Source organism: Vombatus ursinus, unplaced genomic scaffold (genome assembly GCF_900497805.2).
Source record: "Vombatus ursinus unplaced genomic scaffold, bare-nosed wombat genome assembly UNPS02014841.1, whole genome shotgun sequence".
NCBI classification, from domain to species: Eukaryota; Metazoa; Chordata; class Mammalia; order Diprotodontia; family Vombatidae; genus Vombatus; species Vombatus ursinus.
This window is the reverse complement of record NW_020954619.1, coordinates 31048594-31062574: the sequence shown is the minus strand read 5'-3', so window position 1 is coordinate 31062574 and position 13981 is coordinate 31048594. Positions and strand designations below refer to the sequence as shown.

Below are 13981 nucleotides of genomic sequence, written 5' to 3'. Positions count from 1 at the left end.
GAAGGAAGGAAGGAAGGAAGGAAGGAAGGAAGGAAGGAAGGAAGGAAGAAAAGAAGGTAGGAAGGAAAGAAGGAAGGAAGCTAAGGAAGGAAGGTAGGAAGGAAAGAAGGAAGGAAGGAAGGGAGGGAGAGAATCCCCTCACTTCCCACCCACCAAGATAATAGGACCTTGAGGTTTCATAATTAGCTGAACTTCTTAGGCTTAAGCCAAACAAAAACATTATTAAAATTAATATTTCCCTGGGAGGGACATACTTCAATATCCTCCTAGTGAGTATCCTACAACTTGCCTCTCCCACATCCAGTTCATCCTCCACACAGATGCCAAATTAATATTCCTAAAACAGTTCTGACTATCTCACTTCCATGCACCAGAAGCTTCAGTGGCTCCCTACTGCTTCTAGGAATAAATACAGCCTCTCCCATTGTCATTTAAAACTTCTCACAGTCTGGTTCCATCTCTGTCTTTCCAAGCTAATTATACTGCGCCACCTCACATCATTTATGTTCCAGTCAAACTCACCTCCTTGTTCCTTACACATGGCATTCTATCTCTCCTATCTATGCCTCTGTACAGGCTACCCATCATGTCTAGAATGTCTTCCTTCTTCCCTTTCACCCTGCAAATCCCTAGTTTCCTTTAAGGCTAACCTAAAGTTCAATCTCCTACCAAAAGCCTTTCCTATTTCTCTCACTTGTTAGTACTTTTCTCCCTCTACCAAAATTATTTTTTATTCACTTTGTACCTATTTCACATAGACTTAACTGTGCGTATATTGTTTCCTCCCAGGAGAATGTAAGCTCCTTTAGGACAGGAATGCTTCCATTTTTTTTTTGTATTTGTATTCTTGGCCTAACATAGTACCTGGCACATAATCTGATGTTTAACAAATGCTGAGTGAGTTTAATTAAATTGAATTGAAACGAGAACCTTTGAACTCCATACAACTCATCTTGGAGGAGTTAAAACAGTTTTGTTGGCAAAACGTTGGAGAGAGCAAGAGGTCTTTGGCAAAGGAGGGGAGGGGATTATAACTGAAGGAATAAAGAGAGAGGAGTGGGGAATGTGTATGGGAGTATTATTACTAAAATCATAAAAATGGAAGCCTTAGAGAGCATCTATTCCAACTTCTTTGTTTTACATACCAGTCAAATATAAAATCCTTTAGAGAAGGGACATTTCATTTTGGTCTGCAGATACATGACACCTAGTACAGTGTTTGACATCTATAGTAGCTACTTAATAAATGTTTGTTGATTTGAGTCATAGATATAGAAATTGAGGCCCAGAGAAGAGATATAACTTACCCAAGATCCCACAAGTAATAAGTGTCAGAGGCAGGATTCAGATCCAGATCTAGTACTCTTCTCATTAAATCACAATTTCTTCATTTTCTATTTGAAGAATCACAGTAAAAAGCTAGTAAGTCATTAAAAAATAATGAATCAGATATTCCCTTCAAATACTCCTGGAGTCTTTTCTAACCCTTTGGTAAGCTTGATTTTTTTTTTTTTTTTGGTATGCTTTATTTCTTTTTTTTTTTGTAGTTGTTGACACTTTTGTTTTGACAACATATTCATTTCTAAGTATATCCACTTTAACTTCACAGCCCACTAAGCTTTCTCTTGTGAAAAAAAAAAAAGATTTAAAGATGAGAAAAACACTCTACAGCAAAACCAGTCAACATAACTACTTTATCTAACAGTATATGCTGTATTCTATACCAACAGTCCCCCACCTCAGCAACGAAGGAAAGGAAGTACGTTGACTCTTTCATATCACCCAAAATTGTTGACTGCTACCCACGGGGTCTTTTAAAGATTTTCTTGATATAGATTATTGGTCATTAAACATCTCCCTGAAAAAAATCTAAACTCTGGACGAGAGGTTTCCAGAGTGTGATACACAGACATCTGAGGGTCCTCAAGACCCTTTTCAGGGGGTCTTTGAGGTCAGAATAAATTTTGTAATAATAACAAGATGTTATTTGCTTATTAAATACTACTCCATTTTCCAACTATATGTCTATGCAAGGCCAGATTTTCTTCATATACTTCAACCAATTTATCCCAACAGATTGAATGTAGAAGCAGATATGAGAATTCATTTATCTTCTATTAAACTAGACATGGAGATTTGCAAAAAATAGGTAAAACAATATCACTCTTTTCACTAATTTTTAATCTTGGAAAATGTAGTTATTTTTCATAAAATATATTATTCATGTTAACATGTAATAAGTATATTATTATTATTTTAAATGAATTAATAAATTAATGAACAGATTTAAATGTCTCAATTTTAATTTCTAACACATATCTATAGACATAAATCACATTAAACAAAAGCTCTTTGATGTCTTCAATAATTTTTAAGAGCGAAAAGGGATACAGAAACCAAAAAGTTGAGAACTTCTCTCCTAGATTAACTATATCACCACTGTGTACTTGGTGCTGGGCAAAACTCTCAGATAAGTAATCCCCAAGACATCTAACTGTCTACAGGGGGCTTGACTTCAAATATTTAATAGAAATAACACGTTGTTCTCAGATAAGCTTTGGGAAGAAAAGAGTGTTGATTCCTGGTTTATTTTTCTTCTCCCTGTTTATAAAGATTTTGGTTTGTTTTATTATTTTGGAGTTTTTTGGTTTGAAGTAGGTTTCCTGAGAGGATGTAGCTTTTAGCACTCAATAGAGCCTTTTCTCTCTGGGAAATTAGAGTTAGAAGACTATTAATTGAGAGCTATATCAATTCCTTAGTATATATGTGACTTTGGGCAAGTCACTTTTCTTTGCATTTCAGTTTCCTCATTTATATAACATGAGAGTTGGATTATTACCAAAATCTTCTTCTAGTTCTAAGTGTTATGAATCTATAACTTTTTCACATACCAGAACGTGGGCTAATATCCACCTCAGGGGAAAAAAAGAGGTTTTTTAGAAATTATAAATATCAGTACTCATCACTATATGGAAGTAGATAATTAGGGTAATTATTCACAATTAGCAGCTGCAAAAGTCTGCAGATGGGGATTTCAGGGTCTGGTAACTATTGTAAAATGCTTTATTTATTTGCTTATTTGTAAGTTGTAAAGTCACTTACCTGTTTTGGAATTTTGATTTTGATACTCTGGCACAATCTATGACAGATTGTCAGTAATACTGAATCATTACAGAGAAAGAGATGTTTCCTGAGGTATCCCCCAAAATATTATAATAATAATTCGTATTTATGTAGTACTTCAAGGTTCACAAAGAGTTTTTTTTCACAGATAAGGAAACTAAAGCAAACAGAAGTTAAGTGACTTGCACAGCCTACCTCAAATTCTAATGGGAAAGACAAGATATATAGAGATCTATGTGGCAGCTAGGTAGCCCAGTGGATTTAGTGCTGGGCCTGGAGTCAGGAAGACCCAAGTTAAAATCCAGTTAAAGTTATTTAACCTCTATATGCCTTAGTTTCCTCATCTGAAAAATGGGGATAATAATAGCACCTACCCCCCAGGATTGTTGTGGAAATAAAACAAAATAATATTTATGAAGTACATTCTAAGTCCTAAATATCATAATAAGATATTCAATATGTCTATAAGGAGGCAGCTAGATGACTCAATGGATAGAGAGTTGGGCCTTGAGTCAGAAGACCTAAATCCAGCCTCATATGCTTGCTAGCTGTGTGATCCTGGGGCAAGTCTGTTTTGCCTTAATCCACTGGAGAAGGAAATAGAAATCCACTCCAGTATCTTTGCCAAGAAAATTCCATGAATAGTATGGTCCATGTAGTCACAAATAAGAGTTGGGCATGACTGAACAACTACAATTCAATGTCACTCTCTCACTTCTTCACTTGAATAAGGCATTACAAGGAATGGATTTAAATTTAGAGGAGCTGAGTTCAAATCTCAGATCTGTTGTGACTTTGAGCAAGTCATTTCTCTAGGCCTCATTTATTTCCTCGGCAAAATGAGATCTATAGATCTTAAGGTCCCTTCCATCTCTATCAATCAATCAAACAATCAATAAGCATTTAATAAGGACCTACCATGTGCTAGGTTACAACATACATAGAGATGTAAAAACAAACTAAAATTCACGTCCCTTGACAACATTTTATCTCTAAATCTCATGTTGAGTTAGTTCCTACACATTCTTTAAAATCCAACTCAAACACGGTTTCTTCCATGAAGTTTCTCCTATCTGTTAGTAATTACCATTATTAACTCACAAAGATGTTGATTCACAAAGAAGTTTGCTTTGTATCTCTTTAATAACTCTATTATATAAATCAGTTACATTAACACTATAGTTACTTGTGTTTGCATTTTATTCCCTTGGAAAGACTATGAGTTTAAAGCAAGAGAAGGATTATGTTTTATTTAATTGTTGTATCTTTCAGAGTACCTAGCACAGGACTTTATACACAGTAGAAAATTCCTACCTGTTTGCTAAAATGAGTAAATCCCCGAGAGATCCTTTGGATCTACCCATCCAGTCATAGAATTCAAAGAACTTCTGAGTTTGATAGGACTTTTAAAGTCAGAGAGTCCAAACCTTTCCAGAAACAGGATCTCATATAAATTAAGAATCAGTCCTTTTGTTTAAAATCTGTGAGAGTAGCTCAACAATTTCATCCTGTCACTCCTTCCAGTGTTACCCAGAATATCGGTTATGCCTTATTACCAGGAAACTGGTAGCAAGGGAAACTGAGCTCACTCATGTAACAATACCTGGCCATCCTCTTTTCAATGAGCCTTCACATATTTGAAGACTATCATTAGGATGCTCCTTATTTTTAATGCTCTTTGGGATGTGACCCCTTTAATTTTTCAATAATAGACACTTGTTGAATTCATCTCCTTTCCCAGTGGATTTATAACTCACATGTCCTTTCCCAATTCTTCATATTCTTTTCCAGTTGTGGAGACCAGAATGAAATGCTGGTAAGGTTCAGATCAGTGCTGAATATTATTTAATAATTTCTTGAAGACAAATACACACATACATATATGTGTGTGTATATACACATGTATGTATGTGTATGTATATATGAAATGGTTTTACTGGACCTGTGATTTCATTAGTATAGAGACTTTACAGTGAGGTAATACTATCTACTAAGACAGATCAAAACCTAATCTGCAAGTGTTAGTCTTAGAATGTTGCCTGGGGACACTAAGAGTTTAAATAATATATCCTTAGTTGTACAGCCTGTATGTGTCAGAGATCAGCTCTCTGTTGACTATAGGACATTGTCTCTGACAAACAAACTACAGTACAATTTATATTTATGATCCTATGGGAGGTTTGGTTTGGGTTTGGAGGTTTTTTGGGGGGGGAGGGGTTGAGGAAGGAGAGTATATGTTTTTATTATAGGATTATATTTCCATTCATCCACTATAACCTTTTATATTAATGGGTTTTCTTTCTGATATAGTTCTAATTATTCTTCTTTTATTATCTCTTCCTCCAATGATCATTGTTATTACATTAAACATAGAATGTTAGTTAAAAGGAATTTTAGATACCATCATTTTATAAGAAAGCCAATAATAATACCATTTTATATTTGCAGAGTGCCCCATAGTGTTCAGAATGCTTTTATATACATGAATCTCACCAATCTTTCTAATATCCCTATAATATGATAATAGTAGCTGACGTGAATAGATTGCTTTATGGTTTACAAGGGACTTTCAATATGTTATCCTCTTTTTAAAATAATAATAATAGTCATACAGACAACATGCATTTCAAGTGCCTACTATGTGCCAGGGACCCTGCTAAATGCTAGGGATACAAAGAAAGGCATAAAATAGTCCCTGCTCTCAAAAAGCTCACAGACAATGAGGTCCACAACAAAAGATACAGGTAGGGTTAAAAAATTGAGATAATCATCAACCAAAAGGCACTTTCCTTTAAGGAGAATCAGGAAAGACTTCTTATCTATATTATTTTATGATTTACAAAATGATTTTTATAAGTTCACAGACTTTCTTTTGTAAGAGGCCATAGCAGCCATTTAGTCCCAATACCACCCCCCCCAAAAAAATCCCTCTCATTCTGTCTTTATGTGAAAATCTCCAATGAATGGAGATTCCCAAAGCAGCAGTTTTTACCTGGGGATGCCTCCAATTGTTGGAAAGGTTTTGCTTTCATAGATGTGTCTCTTTTATCCCTAGTCCCTAACAGTACTCACAAGGTAAGCGCTCAATAAATACTTGAGTGATTGATTATGACTTTCACCTGTGGCTCTTAGTTCTGCTTTCTGAGGTCAAGCAGAGCAAATCCCTCTTCTCCATTATAGCCCTTCAAACATTTGAACACAGCTACAATCTTTCCATTCCCTAACCAGGCTCTCCCTTCTGGGCTTAACTTGCCCCCAGTGCTTATATGGCAGGAACTCAAAGTCCTTTACCATCACTGTCACCCTCCTCTAGATATTATCCATATCGTCAACATACCTTCTAAAATGTTGGTCTTCACAGCAATACTGTGAGGTTGTAATGAGACTTGACATTTATATGTTACTTTATGGTTTACATTTGACTTTTAGATATGTTACAGCATTTGATCAGCACAACAACCCTATGAATTTGGTACATTACAGCATTGTGAACAGAATAGAATAATGCTATATTATCTAATAAAATGCACAAATGAGGAAGATGAGACTCAGAGGTGTTAAGTGATTTGTCTAAGACATGTAAGTGGGACTGATACTATTAATGCTTATTCTGCAAATGAGTAAACTGAGGCCCAAAAAGGTGCAGTAAATTGACTGAGGTCACCCAGTTAACTCCTTACTCACTAGAGTTCAAGGACAGTCCATGTAAATAGAGCCAGTAATAAAGTTCCTGCCACAGGGTCGTAGATATGGAGCTAGAAGGGACCTCCGAGGCCATCGAGCCCAACCCTCTCATTTTACATTTAAGAAAACTGAGATTCAGAGAAAGTAAGTGACTTGCCTTAGAAAATACAAGTAGCATCAGAGGCAGTGTTTGAATCCAAGTATTCTGACTCCAGGTGTTCTTTCTACTGTGTCATCTACCTTCAAAAAAAATGTTTCTTTTCCTCTTTACTTTCTCTGTTCTTTCTTTTTATACTGAAGGCAATGAATTATACCTCATATTAATGTTGTAGACATGTACTTTTTAGAAAATAAATCAAAAGGGCTTTTAATAGTAGGTTCTAACATGTCTCATGATTTTAGGTCTCAGTTTAATAAAATACTTGACTAACTGTAACAGAATAGAAAGATTAGAATGGAGTGCTAGTAGCATCTTTTTTTCAGCTGACAGTATGAAAAGTCAACCTGGCTTAGTGAAGACAGTGCTGGGCTTGGAATAATGAAGACCTTTAATTATTTCCCACCTCTGACACTACTCCCTGTGTGACACTAGGCAATCACTTAACTTTTGCCTCAGAACACTCTTGAGACCTTATTTACTAAATCACAGAAGGTTTACAGATCTATCTGGATAGGACAAGTTTCTCAGAATAAGAAAATCACAGATATTTCTAGTACTTGTACATAATAATAACTCATATTTATATAGTGTTTTAAGATATGGAAAGCATTTTACCTACATTATCCCATTTTAATTAATCAATAAGCATCCATTAAGCATTTACTATATACCATGTACTATACTAACTATCAGGGATATAAAAAGGAAGAAAAAACAGTCCCTGTCCTCAAGGAATTTACATTCTGATGCAGGAAAAAACAGAAATTAATCAACAAATATGAGACAAATACAGAGTAGATGGAAGGTATCCTTACAGAGGATGGCACCAGTAGCTGGAGGACTAGGCAAGTTCTCCTACATGAGATAGTGGTTGAATGGAGTCTTAAAAGAAGCCAGGCATTCTAAAAGTAGGAGTTCAGAGGGGACATCATGGAGAACAGACAATACAAAGACAGAGAGAAGAGCGGGTATGTTCATGAGGAACATCAGGTAGGCCAGCATGGCTAGACCTCAGAGTGTGTAGAGGGGAGTAATGTAATGTCAAATAAGTCAAGGTTTTATTAAGCACTTTCTATGTGTCAGGCACTGGGATAAGTACAAGGAATATAAATACAAGCAGAAAGAAAACTCCTGATTTCAAGTAACTTATATTCTAATGTGTCAAGAAAACACATAAAAGGGAGCCAAAAGGAAGAAGGGGGGGAAATGAAGGCACCTGGCATAAGGCATTGTAGACAAAATCTAGAGTCTGAGAAAGTCAGGAATGTAGCCTGTAGAGGTATGAAGATAAGTCTGACCTGGGCCTCCTGCTTAAAATGGAGGTTCTAAAAGGAACCAGCCAATCAGAAAGAAGGGCTACCAGGACCTGAATGTATGAAGTCCAGGGGCAAAGTGAGCTTCCATAATGAAGAGGTTTGTGGGATATTGTAAGAAAAGTCAGGGAGAATCGGGGATATAGTCTGGAGAAGAATAAAGATTGAAAAGATTGGAACAGGCCAGGTGGTAAGCTTTATATGGCAAGCAGAGGAGTCTATATTTAATCTTAGAGGTAATGGAAAGCCTTTGAAGTTTATTCAGTGGGGAGGACCATTATTTGGTGAAATCTATGCTTAAGGAATTGTTTTGACAGCTGTGTGGAAGACAGATGGGAAGAGGGAAGGACTTAAGGTAGAAGGCTAGTGCAATAGTCCAGGAGAAAGATGATGAGGGCCTGAACTAGAGTTGCAGATGTGTGAATAGTGGGAAGTAAACATACATGAAAGTTGTTATAGAGAAAGAAACAAGATTTGTCAACTGACTGGATACTTGTGGTGACTGAGAGATAGGAGTTGAGGATTACACCAAGGTTGTGTAACTGAGTAATTGAAAAGAAAGTGGTTCCCTCAACAGAAACATGAAAGTTCAGAAGAAGGGTGGATTTGTGGAAAGAAGAATTCTATATGGAAATAGTTAACCAGATTCTTTGGGGATATTTAGTTTGAAATGTCCAATAGGCAGGTAGTAATGTAGGGAATGGAGTACACTTAAGAGACTAGGGTTAAATAAACATCTAAGAATCAAATGCCTAGACATGATAATTGAACTCATGGAAGTTGAGATCATGAAATATGAGTATATAGGGAGAAAAAATAAGAGGACTAAGGATACTTTATTGTCATATTCAAGTTAACATTCAAAATCGAGAAATATATGATGGGGGAGATGTATTCACTGAAAATACTTAAAATATGGAGTTCTGAAATAGGAAATTTGGAATGGCTATTCCCAGAGATGACAATTTTTTCTTTTCTTTTTTTTTTCAATTTTTGATTTTTTTCTATATTCACAGTACAAGGCATTTTCATTACATGATACTTGAGACTGATGTGTAAAAAGTCCAGCAAATGTTATGCTGTATTTACCAAACTAAAATGTCACCTTTTGCTTGATGTTTTTGGCTTTCAAAAATGTGGATTTGACCATATAGTCAACTTTACCAAGGCCTGCCAGATGCTCATTCAAGTTGAAATATATACCCAGAGCTGCAGGCACAGCTTAGAAAAAAATCTTTTGGCTACAGGAAAAATAAGCAAACAAACACAACAATCCTGTTGTTAAGCCTGTTCCCATTTTTTAGCTTGCTTATTTTAACATAGGAAATATGGAATTTTTCATTGTCATAACAAATAGCAAGGTATTAATATACTTTATTGTCATATTTAAGTTAACACTCAAAGTTGAAGAATATCAACAAACATTGAATGAGGCAGAGGTAGAATCTTAGCTGATAACATATTATAGAAGAAAAAAATACCAATTTATGTACAGTTCACCTCTATACAAAAGAGCAAGCAAAAGTCAGACAACCAACAAGTATTTGTATTTTGTTAAGTGTCTACTATGTTCCAGGTATGGTGGTAGGTAGGTAGGAGGGATACAGAAAGGCAAAATACAAAAAACAGTTCCTGTTCTCAAAGAGTTCTGATTCTCCTTTGCTTTAAAGAGTCAAGGAATAGTGTGTTTCTTGGAAAAGTGATATATACAGTTTGATTCTGCTCCCTAAATATACAATTTGGCTCCCCGGGCATGTAATTCACTCCTCCATCTGGATATAGCCATTAGCTCAGCACAAGTTCCAAACTCAAGTAATCAGTTGGTTTATACTTAATATACGGTAAACAACTCTCATTTCAACTTTATTCTGTTTTCAATTTCCTTTTAGGATGGGAAGAGTATAATGTTAAGATGAGCTCTTCCTTTATGTCTTGAGTTTTAAATCATAAATAACCACACAGACTTATGTCTTCAAAAGACAGTAGAAATTCTTAGAAGAAAAAAGTAGCCAGAAATAAAAAAGCCCCTATATATAACAAGATATATGTGTGTTGTGTATTTGTGCTATGTCCCAGGTGCCTCAAGATGAATGGGGAGGGTACCCCACTGGCGGGAAAGATGAGGAGATACCCTGCAGGAGAATGAGGAGTGGGAGTTATATTAAAGCCATGGGAGATGAGGAGAGCGGAGAATCTGACTCTAGCCCCAAAACTTCACCAAAAGTAGCAGTCCGACCAGAGGCGTTGTTAAAGTCCATTGGACAGAGACCGCTTGGAGATCACCAAACGTAAGGCTTGCTAACTCTTCTTCCTTTTTCTAAAACAGTTCACCATTGTTCTAGAACTCTTTTCTGATGAAAACTTTTCCACCTTTCCTCAGCTGTCATCACTTTCATAAAATAATGACTGAAGTGAATATGTAACATGCCATGTAAAACTTTCTTTTTGAAAATAAACGGTCCTTTTTGCTCTGATCTTATTAGAACCTCATGATATCTTAGTGTGCAATTTCAATGTCAATTTTTTTTCTAAAAATACCTGTCTAACCAATTCATATAATGTTTTTAATTATGAAAAAGTATTAAAAATTTAAATCACTAGGCAGATTGATTTTCCTTGCTGCAGAAATCTTAATTTAAAAAAAAAATTCCTTCAATAATACAATTGCATCTTTCCAGGTATTTAGCTTGTGTTTTCTGGTGAGAAAATGTACAATTTTTTTTTTTGCCATGACAAAAGCCTGCTGGATTGGTGACACTATTGTCTATTTTCCATTTACACCAAAACATAAAAGTAGTGGAGGCTTTTCTTGAAAAGCTTTGTCTGGGTATGAAGTACAAATATTATAAACTTAAACAATGCTTTGCTTGTATATCTGCACTAATTGGGTCTTCCCATTTGTTCCTTCACAGAACATTTTCTTGGGAAAAAAAGTTAGCTATTAAATTGACTTAACATGTCTAAGAACTAATCAAGAAATTGATATAATGGATATAACTGCCATCTTTCCCCTGTGAACACATGAAACACAGTAAAATATAGCACAAAATATAGCACAAAAAACAATACAAAAAAAGTTGGAGGAGACACAAAGTTTGGCTGAGCCATGGTCTTGCCCTCATGTAATTTCCAGTCTACCACAGGATAAGACCCCTATATCATTAGCCTTAATACACACATTGCATGATAATAGGTGACATTTAGCTAGCATTTGGGCAGCTAAGTGGTGCAGTGGAGAGAACAGCTGGCCTGGAGTCAGGAAGACCTAAGATCAAATTCCACCTCAGACACTTTACTAGCTATGTGATGCTGGGCAAGTCATTTAACCTTATTTGCCTCAGTTGCCTCATCTGTAAAATGAGTTGGAGAAGAAAATGGCAAACCATTCTAGTATCTTTGCCAAGAAAACCCCAAATGGGGTCACAAAGAGCCACTCATGACTGAACAACAACAAAAAAGCATTTACATGAAGCTCTGAGGTTTGCAACTTGTATTCTCTCTCATGATAAATGCATCAGTGAGGGGCAAGTCAGGTGATATGTGAAATCTGAGAGGATTTTGCCAACTACATGTGGAAAAGTCACTTAGAAAATTGAAAATATATTAATAGGGTCATTAATTTCAGTTCAGAAAGTGAAACAACTACAACTGAAAACCTGTAGGGATATTGTATCTTCAAAACAGCCTGTACTGATTTGTGGGGCATACTGTCAAACTAAAATAGAAATTTGGTCATGTCTATTAAAGCAAAAGACAAAGTTATGATTATCTTCAGGAAGAAAAATTCATTTTGGGTTCTAGAAAAATTTCATTTTGACAACCTTGAATTTACAAGCTGCTAAAAGACAATGTTTCACAAAGGCTTGATGATTTAGAAATAAAATGAACCATATTAATGCTAAAGTTAGTCAAGCATTACTGTTGTTTGTTGTTTAGTCATTTTTTCAGTTGTGTCCAACTCTTCGTGACACCTTTTGGGGTTTTCTTGGCAAAGATACTAAAGTGGTTTGCTATTTCCTTCTCCAGCTCATTTTACAGATGAGGAAACTGAAGCAAATAGAGTTAAGTGACTTGCCCAGGTACACACACCTAGTAAGTGTCTGGGGCCAGATTTGAACTCAGGTCTTCCTGACTCTAGATCTGGCACTCTGTTCACTGTGCCACCTAGCTGCCCCAGCAAGCATTATTAATCAGGATTTATTCTCATTGGATCCCTGGAAGAATCAATGTAACTATGATCATCATGTTCCTCATCATACAATAATGGCATTTCTGTGCCCTTGGACACAATTGCAAATGCTTTGTAAAAAAGATACGACGATGGAATTCAATATTACCAGTAGGGGGGAAGATGGATGTTTTCCACAAACTTTTAGAGGACTATTTATTCACTTACTGTGTAACCTGTTGATTGAGCCAGCTCTTAATTTTTCTAAGTGATTCATATTTACTTTACGGTTTATATGCGGTAAACTTTGGATTCCTAGCCTGTCCTTCAGAGCTCAGGTTAGAACTCCATTTCTGAACAGAAAATGTACACAGGATGAATGCAAACTTACACATTACTAATGATAATAGTTTAGCTTTATCATACAATCACCAAATGTGAGAGTTGGAATAATAATAGATTGTATTTACACAGAGCTTTAAAGTTTGCAAAGATCTCTACATACATTACTTCATTTGGTAAGGACTTAGAAGACATCTAGTCCAATCCACACCTGATCAAGAAACCTTTCTACAACATTTCCAACCTTCATTTAAAGATGCCTACTGAACTACTTGGAGATAGCAGAATCTACTCTCTCCCAAGGCCACCCATTCTACTTTGAGACAACTATAATTGTTAAGAAGTCTTTCCTGACATGAAGCTTAAATGTTCCTCTTTGCAATTTTTATCCATTATTTCTACTTCTTACCACTAGGACCAGGCCAAACACATGTAATCTTATCCCAAGGGACAGCTCTTTAAATATTTGAAGATGATTACATAACCTACTAACTTGTCTTTTCTTCAAGTTAAATATTCCCAGTTCCTTCAAATGATCCTCATATAACATGGTCTTGAGGCCTTTCACCATGATGGCAACACTCATTTGGAAGTTCCTCCAATTTACTGTGGTTTACAACACATTTCTCTCACAAGTCTATAATGTAGAATCAAAGATGCCCAAAGTCAGAAGGTACTAAGAAAGCTATCTACTTCACCACCTACATCATCACACATTCCTCCACAATATGCCCCTCATTTCACAGCTGAAGAAGCTGAGGCCAAAGAAGGTGAAGTGATCTACCTAAATTCACTGATAGCAAATAGCATAACTGAAAAGTTAAAACCAGATCTTTTGACTCCAAATCCAAAATTCTTTCTAGTATACCATGCTGATGCCTCTATGAACTTGGACAGTCTGGGAATTGACAGTGGTTAAAAGTTAATAGTATTATACATTTATTCCCCCAAATGTATTTTACATGGCATTTCACAAGAGTGGGATATACAGTTGCCTACACAAAGCAAGACATTGTGTATATAATAAAAGATATAATGCAAGTTCTGCTCTAATGTAACTTGTAATTTAATGACTAGCAAGAATGGCAAGTACACATATGTATACAAACTATGATTCAAGGATAAGTCAGATTAAGTTCAAATGAGAGATCTAGGCAGTATTATGAGAAATTTGAAGAGAATGTACAACTT

At 35.7% G+C, this 13981-nt stretch overlaps 1 protein-coding gene across 1 annotated transcript in view; it reads left to right on the top strand.

Moving 5' to 3' along the window:
- The window catches only part of DLGAP2 (DLG associated protein 2), a 259975-nt gene that overhangs the window by 89296 nt on the left and 156698 nt on the right, over positions 1-13981 (top strand). Inside the window, exon 3 of the mRNA XM_027840397.1 lies at positions 10357-10568. Within this exon, the coding sequence (XP_027696198.1) occupies positions 10357-10568 (212 nt within the window). The remainder of the gene's footprint in view (positions 1-10356; positions 10569-13981) is intronic.